This window comes from Motacilla alba, chromosome 13 (assembly GCF_015832195.1).
Source record: "Motacilla alba alba isolate MOTALB_02 chromosome 13, Motacilla_alba_V1.0_pri, whole genome shotgun sequence".
Classification (NCBI taxonomy): Eukaryota; Metazoa; Chordata; class Aves; order Passeriformes; family Motacillidae; genus Motacilla; species Motacilla alba.
In genome coordinates this window covers 624,410-645,703 of record NC_052028.1, presented here as the reverse complement: position 1 = coordinate 645,703, position 21,294 = coordinate 624,410, and the positions used below count along the sequence as shown (strand labels likewise).

The following is a 21,294-nucleotide window of genomic DNA, read 5'->3' as shown; positions in this document are numbered from 1 at the left end:
ATCCTCCGAGGAAAATACTTAGGAGTCATGATGGGCAGTTCAATAAAAGTGTCTGCCAGCACAGCAGAGAGGTTAATTATGTGTACAGGACATCTAAGTGCATTCACAAGGCAGGGAAGTAACACAAAACCACGGAGAGGAGATGCTCCGTGAAGGGCACATCTCCCTCCAGACCCCGTTCCAAAGCAGCCCTGCCCACGTTTGCCCCCAGCTGCCCACATGTGCCAGGAACACCCCATCCCTCCTGAAAACAGGCAAAAAAGGGCACGGTTCTGCATGTGTGGGTCAGGACATGCAGGCTTGGCAGAGGCCTGTGCCTGTCTGAGCCAGACACAAGCTGCAGGAACTATGGAAGGAAGAGAACAGTTTAAAATTTTTCTTTCCTTCCACCTTCCATTCCAAAATTGCCCTTTTCTAACTAAGTTCAGTAATCCTCACATTGCTCTGGGAGAGCTCTCTGTCACAGGTTAAACAGGAGGACACAGATGAAAGGAGTCTCTGTAGGCTGGACCAGGCAAGGCTGGGGTTACACCAGGACAGGCCTCTTCACCTGCTCCTTCCGTCACTGCCATGGCTCCTGCCAACACTGCAGCAGGGTGGCCACAGCCTGAATTACGGCAAACCAGGTGGCTTCACCTGGAAAAATGCACATTTGCTTGACAGACATTCCTAACTGCATCTCAGAGAGCTGCATGTACTTAATGAGGAGAAATATCAACTGCTTTTTAAATGAACTTTATTAAACCAAGAGAAAATTTAGGAAACTTAAGTCAAAACTGCAGGTTCCCTGGAGCAGGAAGCTGTTGCTCTTCAGGAGGTCTGAATCCCCAGGCAAGTTTCAGATGTGATATCTGAGCAGATCTATGGCATCTCCCATTATCTGCACCCACCAGGTCCAGTTACATGGAAGCTGGGAGCGGCTGCACATGGTAAGGGATGGGAAGGTGTTTTTACCCCTCTGTACAAAGCACAACCTGCTGCTGAAGGGCTCTGCTGGGAGCTCTTTTCCAGCAGTCATTTCCAGCCTCCACAAGCCAGTCTTGAACTTTCTATAAAAGCCATCTAAGAGCAGCAGTGTATTTCATGTAGGCTTCAATTCAATATATAATTGTAGCAAGGTGGGGTCACTCTTCTCCCTGGGAACAAGTGACAGGACGAGAGGACAGAGACTCAGGCTTCGGGGAGATTCAGGCTGGACATGAGGCGGAATTTGTTAAACATGGGAAGGGCCTGCTTATGGAGGTAGAGTCCCCAACCCTGAAGGTATCAAAGGAAGGCCTGGAGGCGGCACTCAGTGCTCTGGGCTGGGGACAAGGTGGGCATCAGGCACAGCTTGGACTCGATGATCTGGGAGAGCTTTTCCAGCCTCAGTGATTCTGTGATATAGAGACGTGTGCCACTACAGGAAATGTTTTCTTAAAAATTTGTTTAAAACACCAGGTGTAGATGATGAGTGGGGTAGGCTAACAAGACTAGAAGAGTTGCTGACCTCATAGCAAGTTCTGTGTTTGTCTCAGATTTATTCACATTAAACAAACATGCACACTTACTGTAAGTTATAATTTCAAACAAATGCAGTCTCATCCAGCCAAGATTCCAGTAGTGACACCACTTTCCCTGGGGCAAGCTTAAATGGGGGGAATTTAAAACCTGAAAGGTCATTGTTTGTATGCAGGATGGTATTAGTTCTCTTCACGTCAAGTTATATTACTAAGAAAAGAGAAAAATCCATCATCAAATCAAGTGCCATCAAGTGCCAAAAAATTATCACCCAGATTTGTTCCAGCCTGTGAGTGATCAACTTCCATCCCTGTGCAACAAATGCAAGGCTTGAGACTTGTCCTCCCTCGGGAAAACTTCATATCTTTGGATACCCAAAAGACAAAGAAAGAGAATCTCAAGAACAAAAATGTATTTAAGCAGGATCTACTTTTCTTGGACCTTAAATATAGTTCTGTAACTGCCATATCAAATAGACTCTATTTTGCTACAGTTAGAGCACAGGTTTTATTCTCCACTGCAAAAATAGCCTCTCTTTTCTCACCTCCTCTCCAAAACCAAACTGCAAGCCAAGGACGAACAGTCCTTGAGGAGCAGGAGTCCCCTGAACGTGATCTCAGCTGCACCCATTTGAGAGAGACAAGGCTGCACTGCTTCCTTCCTTCTTGCAGTTAAATACATCCACGTATTTGCTAAGTAGTGCTTAGAAGAAACATCGCCCTCAGCTTATGAGATGCTCAAGACCAACAAAAAATTGCACTTAGGAGATGAAATGCTGTGAGGAAAGCAATTAAATCCAACTTGATAACTGTCAGCACAAGATACATTCAGCAGCACACCCTCTCCACCCAGACAAGACAAGGCATGAGCAGGGCTCAGGGATCCCCATCAGTAATTTTAATTAACATTAAACCTTAGGGAACTGAAATAGTCCAACAGGACACACAGCTGCATCCACCACAAAACAGGGGACAGGAGGTCAGCAGCTTTATGGTGACGCTTGCTTCCTGAAGACAGCAAGGATTAAATTAAATTATCACACAGCTTTCAAGAAGATGGTTTTCTTCCCTGGAAAGGGATAGACACCTTGCAGCCTTGGGATAAGGAAACGATTCAGAGGTCAAGCTTACAAGCTCGGTCTGCAAGTGAACCTTGACTTTGCAAAGCTTAGTCTGAGAAAGAGCTGGGGCTTCTTAGAAATTTCCAAAGGAAACATGACATTTCCTAAAGAGGAAACACAATAAACCTGTAAATGTGTTACACAGCTCTCTGATGCCCTGACACAGCCAGGACATACAATGCTCACATCCCCAGTGGAGTATCTGCGAGTCCTTATCATAAAAATAATACTATGAAGAATATATATTTTTTTAAAATAAAAGGACCATTTGCTTTATTTCAGAGCAAACACTTGAAGAATTATGGCTGTGCTGAGAAGCTTAAGTTAACTGGAGATGTTCACATATAGGTAAAAGGAGACTTTCATATATTTTGGTGCCCAAAACTGCCCAAGCACTGGAGGTGAGGCTGCCCCAGCCCACAGCACAGCTGGACAATCCCTCCCTTGCCCCTGATGTCCCCAGGACAGGGATGTCCCTCCTGGCTCCAGGGCACTGCTGACTCAGATCCAACTGGCCATGGACCAGGACTGCCCAGGTCCCTTCTTGCAGCTTGTCTCCAGCTTCTCAATGATGTTTGGGGTCTGAGAATGGAGGAGGGTGGTTTAGCTTCCACTTCCACTTTTAATTTCATGAGAATCTCAGCTTCTAAATTTTCAGAAAAATAATTCCAATTTTTTTCCACAGGTTTCAGGAAAAAAGCCTGATCAGGTAAATGCAGAAGATTTTGATGGCCCAACCAAAATAAAAGTGGTTTTGTCATCTTATTGCTTTTAAGACCTTTGCAATCCTGCAGGCTCTGATTTCAGATTTTTGGACACTTGAGACAATTCTGGATCAGGTCTCCCTGTCCAAAGTATGGCAATGTCCAAAGTTGGTTGGCTTCAGGGTCCAGTGAATGTGTTTATTTAGATGACTTAAAGAAACAAAACTCTCAGGAGAGCGAAGACCCAGACTGCAGTTCCAAACAAGATCTGAGCGAGACCCAGCAAGAGCCATGTCAAGTTTTGCTTTCGCATGAGATGCCAAGTTGGAATGGTTTATGGCTGAGCATGTCACAGAGAGATCCACAAAACACCTGCTATTAAACCTGACACCCCACCAATCCTGCTCATGTTTATGTTGCAAATTCAGCATTCAAAATTGTTAGGTTTTACAAGCCCCTTTCAAGCAACCCAAATACTGTGCAAGTCCTGAAAAATTCTGGATAAGCATCAAACTCCAGTGAAACCTAGAGCTCTGCCCCAAATCCAAGATGCAGGTAGGTTTGATTTTAAATATACAAGCTGAGGAGGGCAAACACCTCATGTACTGCACCAGAGTTCCAAACTGCAGCCCCGTGGTGGCCCTGCCCTCTCCACACACCTCACGGCACCTTTGCAGGTGCATGGCTGCCGGGATGGCCCTGGCACGGCAGGCACCAGGAGCACTGGCACCCAAATGTCACACAGGACTGGGGCATGTGGAGGGCACTGGGCTTGGGGCTCATCCTGGAGTGCCCTTACCTCAGCCCCCAGCCCTGCAGTGAAGAACTGGTTCTCCACCAGCAGCTTTTCAAAGACAGCTTTTCAAGAAAGCTTAACCTCACTCTCAACCAAAGCCAACTGATGAAAACCTGCTCCAGGTACATCAAAAAGGCTTTGGAGGATCCCCTGGTGTCTCCCACCTAGGTGAGTCTCCTTCCCTTCAAAGAGAGGCTCCTGCTGAAACCTCTACAGCTCCTTCTCCCATGGGGCCAGAAGAGTTTCAGGGGCCAAGAGCACATTTACAGGCCACAATGGGCACCTTCAGTCTTTGATGCTGTCAAGAGTTTTTTTAGCCAACTTTCCTGACTAAACACACACATGCCTCAAGAAAACTCCTATTTTAAAGCTGTAATGTAAACAACCCCAAATCATTAGTATCCCCTAAAGGCTACTGCTGGCAGGCATCAGTGAAAAAAGCTCTGCCAGAGCAGTCTGGCATCTAGCAACAATTTGTTTGTTGTCCTGCAAAAATACAGAGAGCCTTGCCATATGGTATTAGCAACTTTCTGGTAACATTAATAAATATATTGGCTTGGAAAGCAGTTATCACACCAGCAAAAATGCTGTGACTGAGAGGCAGGTCTCTGCTGTGAGTGGCACCAGCACAGTGCTGCTGGTCAGGGCTGGGAGAGGCACTGGTGGCCAGCACGGCCATGCCACCTCCTGTCCCCTGCACCAATGACATGGCCCTGGCACAGCCAAGCTTTGGCTGGCACAGCTTTTGTTCAGGAGCTGGGCTGTGCCTGGGGACCAAAGCTCAACGCTGCTCGTTGGGAGTGCTGGGAGGGCGCCAGTGCTGCAGACGTGGTGTCAGGGGACATGTCCCCAGGAGGCACCCAAATTATGTGTCACCTGTCTGGAGCTCTCCCTCAGCCACCCAGCTGCCTGATATAAATAAACAGGTTTAATAATTTTTTTTAAGAAGGAAAAAAAGTTTCTCAGAAAAGCAGCTGGCATTCTTGTTCTGAATTTTCATATTTTCATCTCTCTCTTTGTAGTGTGATTCCACCATAAAGCCTGGAGAAGAGAAGGCTCTAGGAAGAACTTATTGCAGCCTTTCAGTATTTAAAAAAGGTTAAAGAAAGATGGGGACAAACCTTTTAGCAGGACCTGCTGCAGCAGAACAGGGAATAATGGCTTTAACTAAAAGAAGATAAATTTATACCAGATATAAAGAAGAAACTCTTTACTTTGAGGACACTGGCACAGGGTGCCCAGAGCAGCTGTGGCTGCCCCTGCATCCCTGGCAGTGTCCCAGGCCAGGTTGGATATTGGGCCTTGGAACAGCCTGGGATAGTGGAAGGTGTCCCTGCCCTGGCAGGGGTGGAATGGGATGAGCTTTAAGGTCCCTTCCAACCAAAAAAATCTGTGATTTTATAATAAAGTTCAGTGGTCCACAGAAAACCTGAGGAAGACCAGAAAACTCAGGACCTACAATTTTTATGTACCTGCAAAAACCCATGGTCAAAGAAACAGATGGGCAGAAGAAAAAAAAAGAAATAAAATTAAACGTTTCTTAGGCCTTCTTCAAAACAACACCAAGAATCCACAAAAAACACACTCTACTTTGTTTTCCCCAGGTGCTGCTCACCTGTAACAGAGAGGTCACTGCTGTACAACACATCCCCTGTCTCATTTTCCAAAGCATCACAGAGTGCCAGTGACCGCAGCAGCTGCTGTTACAACAGAGTCAGGAGCCTGCCCAAAACAGCTCTGAGCCCTTTGGTCCCTACTGCCTGTGAACATACACAGCAGCACTTGAGAGAGGCAAAACCCACAAGGTTTGGGGCTCCTGAGCAGGCTCCATCAGAGGGCTCTGCTGGGAAGCTCTGCTGGAGGTGCAATCATCAGAAATAAGTACACAAAGGCTGTTCTTCTTACCCCCAGGGGGTTAATCTGCTTCCCTGCAACACAGCCAGCTCCAAGATGGGGAAAAGCCCTGTCCACCTCTGGAGCTCTTGTGTTCATCACCAGTTCCAGCTGAGAACAACAACCTGCTCCTGACCGTGGCACTCTTTGTAGGTGATTATGGGACACAAAAGGGACTAAATTCAAAGCAGGTTTTCAACTGGGAAGGATCCAAAACTGCTGAGTGAGGAGGAGAACAAAGCCAGATGGCATCTGCTGGTCTGGTTGGGGATTCTGCAGTGCAAGGCAATAGGAAACGAGCCGAGGAAAGGCCCAGGTTGGTCCCATGGCTCCTCTCCTGCAAAACGAACATAGCAGGACAACCATGGAACAATCACTTTGTGGGCTTCATTCCCCTCCACCCCCAGACTGAACTTAAATATTTGTATAAGCCCAGGCGTATCTTCTATCTTATGTTTTCCTTGGGGTTTACTGGCTGTTTAGAGCATTCAGGCTAAAAAGCATTCCCTCAAACTCTTGCCACAAAGAGAGCTGAAACCATGACACTAATTAAAACCACACTCTTTGGTATCAAGAAGACATGCTATTGTTTTCTTTAGTTGCTCATGAGGAGCTGTTAATGTGGGCAACACATCCTGAGTCCTTGAACATTTTCCTGCCCCGCACAGCTTCTCCCCGGCCCAGGTTGGCTGCTTTGGGAACTTGTCGCAGGCTGGGGTGGGAGGGCAGCAGTATTTACAAGAACAGACTTATTTATTTTTTGTAACAAAACATTTGCCAGCTTAACACCATGAAAAGCACATCGGGGGGTGGGGGGCGAGGGGAAGGTTCATGCTGCCTGAAAGGAGACAAGCGAAACAACTGACCTGCCTCAGTGCCCAGTGGGCCAACTCAAGGGATGAGCCTTAAATACACACTCCATACAACTATATGGTATGTTTGGAAAAACTGATGCTGACTTTGCCAGCATGCTCCTGGACACTCCATTCAAAACAGGAAAGGCTGTGGGCTGCCCTGTGCCACTGCTGACCCACCTGGGGCAAGGTGTGCTGAAGAAAAAGGATTTTTCTAAGGTTTTGTGCTCAATTTACTCCAGCTGAGTGCCTCTACGGTCTCCATGACTGGTATCAGCACCTCATAAACATTAACAACGTTATCCTTGCAACATTTCTGGGAAAAATGCTCAGATCTGGGGAAAATGCTGTGATCACATTTAAAGGATGGAAGATTAAGGCACATAAAAAGCTAAGGTAGGTTCGGGTCCAATGGAACCTTCAAAAGCATCCAACATGGTTTAAAACCAGTTAAAATAATTTCCCTGTCCAAGACCAAACAGTGGGGTCCCATGCAGGGTGGTAACACAAGTGCAGCAAGCAGAGACAATTGGCTGCTTCGCCCCAGCCCTCCCAGAGTGCTGATTTCCATTTCTCCCTGATTTTAAGCAGTGCCCTGGATGCCTCCTGCCTTGACAGGGAGCTCCAAAGCAGGTCAGGCACAGGGCTCTGGCTAGCAGCAAATAACCTGGGCTTAGCCTCCACAGAGCATCTGCTCCCCAGGGAAGCACAAGTGGAAGAGGGAGGGGTCCTCTAGGGAAGGCAGCATCCCAGAGGTGTCACTCCTGGGACCACAACAGTAAATAATTTTTCATCAGAGCCATTTGGTTTCGGGTTTCTGTTGGGGAGCATGGCTTTCACTGCCTTGACTAAAAACAAAGTTCTGCTTTCCTTTTTCACGGCCACAGAGATGCCAGATTTGAGCTCCTGGTGGTGCAAAGTGAGCGCAGGAGAGGTTTGAAGGCTGGAATATTCTATTTGACATTTATTTTTTGGTGGCACTTCAGCTTTGCACAAGCCTCTACCTGGTTAGCAAGCCTCCAGCTTTTCCAGCAATAAAGAAGGACTGTGTGAATTACAAAAATACTACTTCAGCACACAAGCTGGGCTGAAAGGATGAACACACGGTAATTTGTTACATGCTTCCACTGGGGAGGCATCCCCCAATGTTCAGATTCCAGCCCTGGCCGTGCCATGCCAGTCCCTGGCTCCTGGCTGTGAGGAAAGAGTTTTCTGCTGCCCAGCACGAACCACAGTACAGTGCTTTGCTTGCCCTTCTACTCTGAATTCTTCCCAAAAGGAATTCTGGGGGAAATTCATATTTGAATGCTCCCCCAAAGAAAGATAGGTGAGGAAGGTGCTGTGGAGGTGGCCATGGCACTGGGATGCTGAGGTGACATCTCCCGTGAGACAAGACCCTGTGCACACCTGCAGCAGCACTGGAGAGCCCCATGAGGCTGCAGGGCTCATTTGGCAGCCTAGTGGGGGGGTCAATAGAGCGCTCAGGAGAGCCCCTGGGAGAGCAAGAGCTGCCCTGCAAACCCCACATCCCCCATCCTGCTCCTCATTTGAGGCTGACAGATGAGGCTCAAACACATCATTACAGCCTTGAGGAGGCTGCTCAAGGTATAACATTCAGGTTACAGATTAATTAATAGGAAACACTTACCTTCCCCACTAGCTTGCCTTTCCTGTTCATGCAAAGGTAGAAATCTGTCTCCTTCCCTTTGATCCGGACTTGACTTCCAAAAGTGTCTGTTTCCACTAGAAGCTGGGCTTGGAAAGGAAGAAGAAAAGAATGCATTTACCAGTGTGATCCCATGAAGGCACAGGGTGCAGAGCTCCCTGGGGCACTGCCCCACTGCACCACACCATGCCCGGGTGCTCTGCAGGGCGCAGCCCCAGGCCAGGGACCACCAGGGGCTGAGCTCATGGCTCGGTGCAGAGCTGACACCTCTCCATTCGCTCCCACACAGATACCCCAGATTTAAAGCTGGTTTACCACAGAATAACTGACACACGTGTGGGCTCCATCTGTCACGCCAACCCCACCACTACCAGCAACATTAGCTCAGTGTTAATAGAACCAGAGAATTGCTTATGTTGGAAAAACCTCTGAGATCGTCAAGTCCAACTGTTCCCCCAGCACTGTTGTGGCCACCACTGTACCCTGTCCCCAGGTGTCACATCTACATGGCTTTTAAACACCACCGGGGATGGTGATGCCACCACTGCCATGGGCAGCCTGTTCCAATGACCCCGCTCTCCTTCATGCTGCAGGAGGGTTCTTGGAGGGTAAGAAAATGGATTTTATTCTCATGAAGATCAAAGATTAGCATGACGAGAAAGAAAATCCTTTCCCCACAGCCAGCAGCCCTCAAACACTGCCCAGAAGTGGTTCAGCCACACACTCCAGTGCAAAACATTACAGTGACCTCCTGAATGTCACCACAACAGCTAGCAGGGAGAAATTTGGCACTGCTTGTTCTGTCTGATGCACACCCACCCTGCACAAGTCCTCCATGCCTTGTTGTGCATCCAGGAGGTCACAAATTTCTTTCTGGCAGTCCAGACGGAGGTCTCCAGCTCTAGCTGGGAGAAATGTGGCCAATCTCAGTGTCTTGCAGGGTATTGATGCCAGAGCTGGTTTGCAACAGGACCCAGGGTAAAGGACAGATTTCTGCTGCATCTCCATAAACCCCCTGCTCTGCCACAGCTGTACCTGCAGTAGGGGCCAGGCTGCCACCCAGACAAGCAGTGTGCCATCATCATTATCATCACCTCAAAAACCCAGACAAATCCAAATCCAGCCTTTTAGTCCATCTCTAATCTAAACATAAATTCCAGTCATGCTCAAGATTCGGATTCCAGGAATTTCCTCAGAGAGGCAGGAACAGGCAGACTGGACATTTTGGTTTGGATCCATCTCCAACATGGAGGAGGAGAAAGGAGACATAGTTGAAACACAATGCAAGAATGTGTGAGTGTCAGCAAGTGCAGCTCCACGCTCTTGCTCTGGAAATACTCACGCCTGTGAGTGCTGAGCCCCACCGTAGAAATACAGCTTTTGCCAAACTCTGGAGAATGTTTGATCTGTGCTGCAAAAAGTCACATTCTTTTTGGCATTCATATTTCAAACTTTAAAGCCCTCTAAGAGCAAATATGTTCATTGTAAGGATTTACCGTGGGGATAGAAAAAGGAGTTTGTTTCATTTAAACACATTATTATTTTTCCTACTTGTAAAGTCAGCTTTTGGCTTCTGCAGCAGTGCAAATATCACAAACTTTTAACTCACAAGGGTACTAAACAATTTTCCCTTCACAGCTCAATCACATCTGTAAGTTCAAAGTTTCCCAGTTACTAGCTGCTTACATTTATTTAGATCTCTTTGTTAAACTTGTTACCACAGAGGATATTTAAATTGTAACATCGTTCTGACAGCAAATGGGATAATGCCTGCATTACAGCAGGATATTACTTGCAATCATGCACAGATATGGAAGTTTTTCAGAAACACCTCATGGGTTTAGGTACCTGTGATGGAGAGCAGCCTGAAGCAACAACTGGTGCTGCCCACTTTGTCCCCTCACCTGCCAGGGCAGTATCCAACCTGCGACCGCTTCTGTGAGGAAGGGCCCCGAGCCAGAAATAACCCCTGAAAGTGAGGATATCAAGGTGAGCCAGCCAGGAGGGGGGTGATGGCACCAAGGGCCAAGGCCAGCTCCTCCAGGGCAGGCTGAGCAGCATGGCTGGAACCCGGTGAGTGCCCACTGCCTCCAGGAAGCTCAGGGAGGCTGCTCAGGTGCAATGCAGCACTAACAGACAAGGGAACAGCAAAGGTGGGACTGTCTGCCTTTAAAGAGGTGACTCTGAAAGAGCTTCTCCTCACATGAGCAGAAGATGGAGGTCAGCCTCAAAGCAGGAGTCCAGCAGCCAGCACGAGTGAAGGCTGTGGAGCCAACAAAGCCTGGTCCAGGAGCCATGGCCGACACCCAGAGCACCAAGGAGCTGCCCACAGATGTACAGCGGCCAAACCACCCGGGCACGAACACTGGTGTGGGGCCACCCAGCAGAGGGGTCAGCCGAGGGCTCCACACAGGCCAGAACAGGACAGCGCAGCTCCCTCGGAGCTGTGAGGCATTCCCTGTCCACTCCAGCCTGAGAGGTAAAAAGCTGCTGAGAGTGACTCTGAACATCAGATGCAGGCTCTGGCCAGCCAAAGGAGGAGCTAACACCGACAAAACCCTCCAGAGAGCCATGAGCTGTGGTGCCACGGGACAGCCAGCAGCTCCCACCCCTCTGACGCAGGTCCCCGTTGCAGCCCGTGCTCAGATGGACAAACATAGGGCACACTGGCTTGTGTTCCCCACCCCCTCGCTCTGCAGCCAGTATGACTAATATCCAAGCTGATTTTAATTTGAAAAATATCACCTTAAAAAGATGCCGGTTCCCTGCTGTGAAAATTAAAACCATCTGGATGGAGTGATTTCAAATAATTAATCTAGGACTCCTTTGGCACCACTACTAATTAAAATATGATACCTTCCTCCCCCTTTTTAAATAAAAAAATTAACTAAAGTTTAAAGATCTAATAAAATAATGTCATAATTTAGAACTAGATGGAAGTCACCTTTCCTGCGGGCTGCAGAGGTTACAGCAGCCTGAGATCCCTCCCAGGAAAGTGCCACGGCACAGCCTGAGCAACAGAGGATAGACAGGTATGCAGTGAGACATTTGTGCTGGCAAACAGAGCAGTATCCATCCCAGGGCCTCGACAGACAGCCCAAACCTGAGGGACCATCCTGCACCTGGTGCCGAGGAGTGGGAACAGAGGCCAGGAGGTTCAGCAGAGGATGTCTGATCCCTGCTGTGACCTGAGCTGCACTAGGACAGACCAGGACCTCCCAGAGGTTTCCCACTTCTGCAAAATCTGAGTCTTAAGATGTTGGAAACATCTTCTTTCTAGGGATCCCTGACCCTCTATTCTACAAGAGACATCTGTGCAGCTCTAGGGTGGGTTATAACCCAGCTGGCTATAACCCAGGGCTCTGCAGCACCCCGACAGCTGATGCTTCTTTGTGCAACAGGCATCTCCCTAAGTTCTCTCAGGAGCAGGGACAGGCACCTTAAACAACACATCTGAAATCCTCTGGGATGAATCCCAGCCCTGAAGGATGCAACCAGAGTTCCTAGGGGGGGAGGCTGACCCAGCACAAGGGGCTGCTCATGTCTCCCCCTCCACTCACACACAGCAGGAGAAAAGCTCAGCCAACATCAACACATTTTACATTAATTCAAACTGGACTTGGATGCTGTCCTGTCCTGTGATAAGTATGCCATAGCACAATGGAAGTGCCAGGGAAAATCCAAGAGAATGTACAGGAGAGTCCAGGTGAAATGAGTGCCACCATGCCAGAGCAGCAGCCCCACAGGACTCTGCTGCTCGGCACCCCTGACTTCCAGCCCCCATCTGTCCCTGGACACACCACACAGAGATTACAATCTTTATTTTCAAAGGCCCTGTGCTCCAATCCTCCAATCTTCAGATCAGGTGTTATTGTTTAAATTCTTTGACAGCTAGATATTCTGATATATTTTCCAGGGGAATAAAATAAAGAGCAAAAGAGAAAAGATGTCTTTAGAGGGTGAGATCTCCTGCTACATGTTTTGCATTATTGGCCCATTTAACTTAAACCTTCCTGAAAACTCCCACTGGAAGACACTGGAATTCCTCACAAGTCTAGGTGAAAAGGATTATATATATATATTATATATATATTATATATATATATATATATATACACACACACACATATATATGTTGAAAAGCTATCTACCAGCTAAGAAAACATGAAGTCAGGGAGATATGTGAAGGTGGCAGAAAATATGCCAAATTATCTTTCAGATATTTCCCTGGAGTGGGAGGACAGGAGCCAGAAAAGCACAGGGAAAGAGAGGAGAACGAGGGCACCTGAGAAGTGTAAGGTTTACAAATACCAATCACAAAATCCTCAGGTCCAGATAAAGAAAGAGATAAAGGGGAAAACACAAGAAGGGTACAGAAGGACTGGATACTTCAAGTCTATCCACTGGTTTGTGGTTTTTTGCAGGTGAAACCCCTGCAAAGGGAGCCACAGGGAGAAGGAACACAGCTGCTTACACTGTCCACAGGCACCTTGCAGCTGGTAAGACACTGGGGGAAAGGATCTCAGAGGAGACAAAGATTTTGTTGCTTTGGTTGCACTTTCTTTTCTGAAACAGTCAAGGGAACCATTCTCAGACTTGAAACCATTTCCAGCTAATGAAAAGGATGCACTGACACACTGAGGCTGGGAGCACAGCACCTTACCCTGGTGCTGCAAACCAGTACATTCCCATTGTTCACAGTGCATAGATCACATCTGATGGGAGAGCAAAATCCACTCTGCTGAGACTGAATCTTCTCCTGTGACTCCTACCATGGGCAACAGCGCTTAAAATAGTTGAAATCTGTTCAAACACTGCCTACCCCTACCAAAACCACATGAATCCCTTCCACGACCACAACACAGGAGAGAATGACCCTGTCTCCATAGTCATGATATAATGATGAGGGAATAACACCAAAATTAGGTGAAGTCTGGAGGGTCTAATGAAGCCTGCAGCCTGTGGCCCAGTGAGGGAATCAAGGCTGCATCCCTGAGTTTTGTCTGCACACTTGCATAGTCCTGCAAACTGAATGGTATTTAATAGTTATAATCCACAGAACCCAGCTCCCTTCTCAAATACTCAGGTGCAAATCAGGAGTAACCCCCCCAATCAGGGAGGCTGGTGCTCTGACCCACATACCACTGCCCTGAGCTCATCCTGTCTCTCCTGAGCACAGCATACGCACATCAAATTATTAAAAGGTATGTTCGTGGGGAAGAAGACTAAGAGCAGCTCTGAGGCCCAGGCTCCAGATATTGTCTATTTTAAGCCACCGTGTTTCAGCTATGTTGCAGGAGCCAGGGAAGAGCTTGGTGTCAGCAGAGGCTGCCCAGGGAGCAGCTCCCAGTCCTGATCCAAGGTTTGAAAAATGCTGTTACTGTAAATGAGGATTTCTTTTAAACACTGTAACTTTCACTCGGTCAGCACCCTAACTGTTGCACCTGGGGAAAACGACCTTTTGGGGTGTAAGGTCCTCAGGGCATCAACACATACACCAAGTGCCAAGTCCCCGGCAGGTTTTCCTGCCCCATCACGGGGTGGGAAGGGAAGCAGGAGCGAGGGCTCTGTGTGAACAAAGGACAGGCTGCAGGCACAACCTGCCACCCGCAGAATAGCCTCAGTAGCTCAGGAACCAGACAGGTTAAATATTTGCATGGGAGACATCTGAAGAAAATCTATAATGCAGCAAAGACCTCAAAGGCATTTCCACTACAGCAACCTGATCTTGTAAATACTTCCACACAAAGGACTTCACACACATCGGAAGTCCCTCGAGTGCTGATAAAGACCCCTACACGGCTGCAGGGTCCCGCCTCTGCCAGCGCCGGCAGGGTGGGAGCACAGCCTGGGACAGGCTTTGGGGACAGCTTCCCCCGAGGGCTGTGTGCTGCTCACTGCCCACCCGCAGCCCGAGGGGAAAGGTGCAGGACCCCGGCACGGAGCCCACCTTCCCCTCCTGGCACGCCTCCCCCGGGGCTTCCCCTCTGCAGCAGCCGACGGGAGCTTCAGGCTCCGGGCGATGCTTTCGGGCGCTCCCACTCCCGCAGCACCGCCTCAAACCAGGGAGCCTCCTGTCCCACATCCAGCACTCTGAGCTATCCCTTGGCGCTCCCTGGGCTCGTCTGCAGCACTCAGGGCCAAGACACGCAAGAATCTCCATGCTGGTGCCAAGCACACCAGCCCGAGTGCCCAGCCCCGGCCAGCTGTGCAGGCAGGACACGCTGTGCTGCAGTCAGCCCACAGGGTGCACAGCCCGGGATGGTCAGGACAGAAAGTATCACTCTCAGGCTGTTTGGTATCATTCTCCACTATTTAATAACACTGCCTATTTAAGCCTGACACACCATTCCTAGAAACATGAAATCATATAATGGTTGGGTTGGAAGAGATTTTCAAGCTCAGCCAGTCCCAACCCCCTGGGCAGGGGCACCTTCCACTGGACCAGGTTGCTCAAAGCCCTGTCCAACCTGGCCTGGACCATTACAGAGCTCGTACCTGTAGGGATGCCCACCCAAAAAATTTCCCTACCACTTCAGCAGTGGATAACAAAACACACCCAGGAGACGATGCTGAGTTGGTGTTCCTCAAGCATCTCAGTGACCATCTCAGGCAGATTCTGCCTCCCCAGCCTGTAGAGATGTGTTGTTTATGCCAGAATGGCACTATAAAAGTAAAAAGGAGGTTCTAAAACATACAAGTCCTCTTCCCCAGACTGCCCAGGCTCCTATTGGCTGACAAAGCTTCCAAACATAGTCCCTACAAACTCAGTCTAGTCACCACATCTTGAGAGAAGCTTAAATGAAAATGTGCTAATTTGAGGTCTTTTATTAGCCTACACATATGAAAATTGTTTGAGAGTTCAACAGATACAAGACCAGAATCAGATCAGAATAAATATCAAGGTAGGTCTAACAGATTTTTGACCAACTTAAATAAAACTTCAGTAAATCCCTAAATCTGTAATTCTGTGAAAAACAAAACAAATAAACACACAGAGAAACACCCCCCATCGGAGCTATAAGTACCATATTACTGGCCCAAGCTGGTACTACCCAGAGGCTGGTCATCCCTTAGCCATGTGAGAAATGAATGCAAAACACTGTCATTCTAACATGGAGCCATTTGCACCCTTTTGTACATCTAAGAAAACAGGACTAAGCAGTGGGAATCAGACTTGACCTCTTGCAGATGTTTCATACATAATTCACCATAAGAAACACTAAAAATATTTTGGCAGTTGCTTCAACAATGGTGAATAAGCTTATCTAGACAAGATTCAGTAAAAGCAGAGGCGGGTAGGTTGTGTGCTTTAAAAACGCCTGGGCGGGGACAGCTGTGAACAAATTCTGCCCTGAACTTTGCCACCTGCAAACTTGCCATGACTAAGAAATAAGCCTGGAAAGAGAAACGTTCAGAATGTTAGCACAGAAATTCCTCTATCTCACCAGGGTGTCCTGCTGCCTCCAAGCACAGCTCAAGTGGACAGTATTTCCACAGAGGCAGGAAAACTGCCTGACAAGCTGCCAGGCTCTGAGTCTGGAATTACTGAAGGATGAGCCTCAAAAAAGTTCAGAAGATCTGTTATGCTTGAAAAGGCACCTAAAATGAAAAATAAAGGGCCAAACCCTGATGTCTTTGATCATTCTCATTTGAATAAACTCCTACTGACACAGTCAAGCCCAACAGACAACGACCTCAGAACCTGGCCCTGAGCTCCTCGCTGAAACGCATCCAAAGCGCTGGAGTCTCTCGGGTCTGGAAAGAGTGTGAACCTTTCCCGTCCCCACAGAGGGTTAGAATTACTGCAAGAACAAACCCCAAGGAAGGCATTTTGAGTCTCTTGTTCCCAGTCTCAGCTGGACCAAATAAAAACACTGATGTACACAAAAATAACAATAAGGAGAGAATGACCAGCCCAGGAACCCATGTGCTCTTGTGTGTGCCCAGGAGCTCAGGACAGAGCTGCTCCGTGTGTGCCCAGGAGCTCAGGACAGAGCACAGCGACCCTGCAGCACTGCCCACCTCCCTCAGGCAGCTGCTGGCGGGCTGCTCATCCCTAGGGATGCAGTAGGAATGATGTCAGCACCACCATCTCCTCTTTCTGAGGAGTCCCAAACACATAAATCTCTCCCACATACCAACACTGAGATGGTTCCACACACTCCAGAAGTCAGCCTGTCCAGGCTCCACTGCTGTGTTTGTGAGTGCTCCAAAACGGGGCAGATCTGGACAAATGTGTAAGCATCTGCAGTATAGATTGAATTAAGATTATCAGACATGCCCGATACACAAAGATGTCAAGTTCTACCAAGCAGGGTCCTTATTCTGCACCAGTAAAAGCTGAAATTAAGATAATTAATTTTATGGATCAGAGTAGAAGTGTATCCATGCATTTTCTCAAAGGGACTCATAACATTCACTTCTTTCAACAAGTGAAAAATATGTAAAATAAAGTTGCAGGATGCTCTGGTGTTTTCAGTGGGATTCTTGTGGCTCTGAAACCCAAAGGAGCAAAGGCAGCAGCACAACCTACCAGAAGAAAATGTTCTGGCACATGGGGAAAACTCCTTTCTGTTTAAAGATTTTAAGCAGGATTTGCTCTTAGACATGGTCACAAACACAGTTTCAAAGATACCTGACTTCTTAATGCTTGTGCTGCTGAAGCTCCCTTTTGCCAAATAAAAGATAACATTATTAAATGAAGTACAGAAAATCGTCACTGTTGGGTCAAAGGATATAAGAGAGTGTGACTATTTTGGAGTAAGGGTTAAAAGACATGGGCAAGGACTGATTTTCTTACAGCACCTGGGGACACCTGGAACCAGCTGCACCCTGAAGAGTGCCTCAGGGGAAGGACCGTGGAGAAAAGCACCACCCCCTTTGGAGAGGTTTCTCCCTACAGACACAGCACAGTTCTTACAACTGTTCTCTGGGCATGAGCAACAGAAATAACACAACAACCTCCAAAAATCAGGTATCACATTAACTCTCCCTTTAACACCTTTGGTTTCACATATTTATTTTTGGAAACATTTATCACAGGACTTCTCTTAAACTGTTACCCCTAGTCCTCAGCATATGTAAGACTATATACTTCCCTTTTACTGCATTTTAATTGCATGAGAAGTTTTAAAAGTCTTTTTTTTTCTTTCCTGAAATCATTTGGGACAAAAGGCATCTGGCACTGGGTATTTAAATAAGAGCTGTCAGAACTGTAAAATTAGTTTTACGTTTTAATAAAGGTACTTTAAAAATCTCAAATATAATTCTTCATTCAAACCGTAAGTGTTTGGGTTAAGAAAAGCAGATCCCATGTTAAATCTTAATATAAAAAATAAGTCAAGTACAGAACTAAGTCAGTCCTCATCTATGGCATTATAAAGAGCAGCAAAGAAAAGAGGTAATAGCTCCAATAGCTTTGGGGGGGGGCATTCTGAGTTTAGAGAAGCAGCATTGACAGCAGAAAATCTGTATTATATTATATTATTTGCTATTTATTTCAGTTTATCTAGAGACCCAGGCTACCTTTAAAGCTCAGACTCAGCCCAATGTTTTGATCCAAAATTCTCTCCACTCTTTCTTGTCCTCCCTGGGATGGACCATCCTGCCCTCCTCTCCCCACCCTGAAGGGGTGGCCCCAAGGACCTGCATGGCAAAAGATGCCTGGAGGTGGCGGGTGCCACACTGGCAGGAGACATCTCTGCTGTAGGTGTGCAGCCCACACGCATCCAAACTGGGATTGACAAAGCTCACTTAGCTTGGAGGGCTCTGTGCTCAGTTCTGCAATCAGCACAGAATGCACTCCAAGGACCTGCAGACATACAGACAGAGGACAAACCTAAACCTCCTTCCAACACTCACTACCCCACACCAGCAAGCACATCCCTCCTCCCCAGGACACCTTCTGACTCCCCATCCGTTATCTCCCTCCAGCCTTTGGAGTGCACAGAGAATTGCCCACCCCTACACCTACAAAGACCGGAATATTTTTAGGGAGATGTGCTGGCCACATCTGTGTGCCAAGCCCAAGCACCGGGCTGCCCCCATCTTTGCCATGGGAGGACAAAGCCACCTTTGAACCCTGCCAAGGTGACCAAGTCTCGCCATGTTTGCTGCCACCACCTGAATTCAGCAATCATGGCTGAGACAGTCATGGCCAGCGCCACCAGAATAGAGGAACCCAAGGACACACCACAGTGGTGGGACAAGAGACAGCCCCTGGCCAACAACACCCTCTCCGAGGGCTTTATAGCCCAGCACAAAGCTGCAGCCTGACCTGCGCCAGAAGGAAGCCACTTCTCCATCCAGGACCCCAAAGGAGCAGAGGAACCAGCTAACACGGACTAAGGAGCTTGAATGCAAGCTCCTGGTGGGGAACTACCTGACCTTTACAATCCCCTCTAAACCAAACCGTTCTGTGACTCTGTGGAGTGGCTTTCCAGGTGCTCAGCAGGTCTGGCCCTCCTCCGAGGTCACAGTGTGGATGAGGGGAGCAGGCAGGGAAGTGTCACACGCGCAGACAGGCTCGGGGCAGCCCCCATCCCCCAGCCATGCTGTCACCTCCCTGCCACCAGCTGCCCAACCTGGCACTTCACCACAGGTCACTGCTGGTGTGAAGAGTTAACGCTCATTCCCCAGCAGGCGCAATGAAAAGGAGACAAAAAAGCAGGATGCTGGTGAATGACAGCAGTGGGTGGCCCAGCCCTGCACACAACAGGCACAGCCAAGTGTGTCTGGCACCAGACAATGGTTGGACGGGAGGTGTGTGGGGCGGCAGCACCAGTGCCATTCTCACGACGGGGCACCCGGCCATGTCGCCTCACAATCCACTCCTCTCCTCGGTCTCAGCTCTTCCCCGGAGTCGGGTTTGTTTTTTTCTGTGTTGTCCTTCCTGTTGTGACATTTGCAGCTCTGAAAAGAAAGCAGGTCAAACCCCCTCAAATGGTGTATTTGGAGCTTCCCCTTGGGTTCCCGTGGCTTCCTTGCCATTTCCCCGCTGCACTGGGGAGTGCAGCTGGATTTTGGGGTAGCAGCCTGACCCTTGGCTGCTCAGGGCCTGATGTCAGGTGCTGTTAATGCGTTTTGCATTTGTGCTCAGGGGCAGGAAATCTCAACTTCCACTGCCAAGGGGTTAATTATAATTCATATAGCAAGATCTCAGGCTGCGGAAATTTTTTTCTCCATCTAATTAAGAGGTGCAATTACCTTTGAGAATCAAAGGGATATTCTGGTACCCAGCTCTGAGAAGCAGATTACAGGCACTTTAGACACAAGGACATCTTTGCTTTTCTACATGTTCTTAGTTTTTGATGTTGATCATTAACAAGAATTAGTCATATTTCTGATCCACCATCACAATGTCCTGCTGACCACACTCTGGAAGCCGCTGCAACAGGGTAACGCAGAGCAGTGCTGCTTTCCCTGTGATTACCTATCCTTCCTGCAACATGCTCAGCTGACTTATCACCTGCTGCTCAGGGCTCTGAGCAAAACTTTCTGCTTATTAATTAACAAAGCTTCACGATGACCTTGAGGTGGGCAATACCTAACAGCCCAGTCTGTGCTCAGACCACAAGCTTAGGACTACTTACTCCCAAAGCAAGCAGAGCATTGATGAATGTCATATTAATTTAATAATAATGTTTGTATTTATTTGTAAATATTATAAGTAATAATTATTAATTGATACAATAATTATAACAAGCATTCTATTAATTTAGTAATAAATATTACTCTAACTGTCTGATGGCAGCTCCTCTGCATTGCCCTGTCCTACCCAGTGGTCCAGTGTAAACAGGAGGACACCATTTGCAAATCCACCCCCTCCCACAAGCTCTTCCCATCAGCTCCTTGCCTTCGTGTTTGTGCAGAGGCTTAACAGTTCCAGCTCTCTTCTCACCACTCCCGGAGGTGACTGCTGAGCCATTTGCAAGGGGGTAATGTAACTGAATATTCAGATGTGGGGAGTGGGGCTTGTGGCTGAAGACAGCAGTGAAAGGTTCTGGGGAACCCTCAAAGTCCTGCTCTGGGGTCTCAGCAGAGTCACACATGCAACACAGGCTGCAGCCTCAGCCTGGCCCAGAGTGCACAAATAAATCCTCAGCCATTCATTGTTTTTCAGGGATGCACTGGGCCATTGCCCTCAGTGAAATAGAGTGCTTAAGTTAGAAACTGGTGCCATGCAGTTGTCAGCTGCCCACACACCCGTAGCAGGAGCAGCAGCAGCCTCCACCCTGACCCAGAGCACAGCCAGAAGCAGAGGTGAGGCTGGCAGTGGCAGGAAGACCAACCCTTCCTCTGAAGAGGGGATTCCAAGAAGAAGGTCTGTCTGTGTGGGTTAGAAATGAAGCTCATGCTGACAAAGGCGACAGGGGAGCTCAGCAGCTGGTACCCAACATCAGCAACTCTCTACCATGACTTGATTACACTGTGGCAGCTTTATCAGGCTGCCCTTTGATGTGCTGACAGCAGCAAACTGGCTTTGTTGAACTTGTGGCCATGCAGATGGAAGCACACACCCCAAAACCACACCACATGAGGCATTTTGTTAAATGAGGAGGAGATAATGCAGCTGACACCTCTGCATGGAGAGATGCCTACTGGCACAGCTCATCTCACAGGGAGCTCCAAGAAGCTCCTTTAGACCTGACAACCGACTTATCCCACAGGTATTGCCATCCCTGGAAGCCATCCTTTGGTAGGTGGCTACCAGAGAAAGGGCACATCAGTTGTCATGTGCCATTTTACAAGAACATCTA

At 48.1% G+C, this 21,294-nt stretch overlaps 1 protein-coding gene across 3 annotated transcripts in view; it reads right to left on the bottom strand.

Annotated features, from left to right (window-relative positions):
• FGF18 (fibroblast growth factor 18) overlaps positions 1-21,294 on the bottom strand; it is a 64,020-nt gene that overhangs the window by 6,976 nt on the left and 35,750 nt on the right. The window contains exons 4-5 of one of the 3 annotated variants that reach the window (XR_005258574.1): positions 8,516-8,622; positions 5,736-6,350 (exon numbers count right to left, since the gene is read on the bottom strand). Coding sequence is in view for 2 of the 3 variants with exons in the window: in XM_038150423.1 (XP_038006351.1) it covers positions 6,171-6,350; positions 8,516-8,622 (287 nt within the window). In the remaining variant the exon portion in view is untranslated. Of the gene's footprint in view, positions 1-719; positions 6,351-8,515; positions 8,623-21,294 lie in introns of those variants that run through there. The other 2 variants (XM_038150423.1, XM_038150421.1) reach the window with 2 other exon arrangements.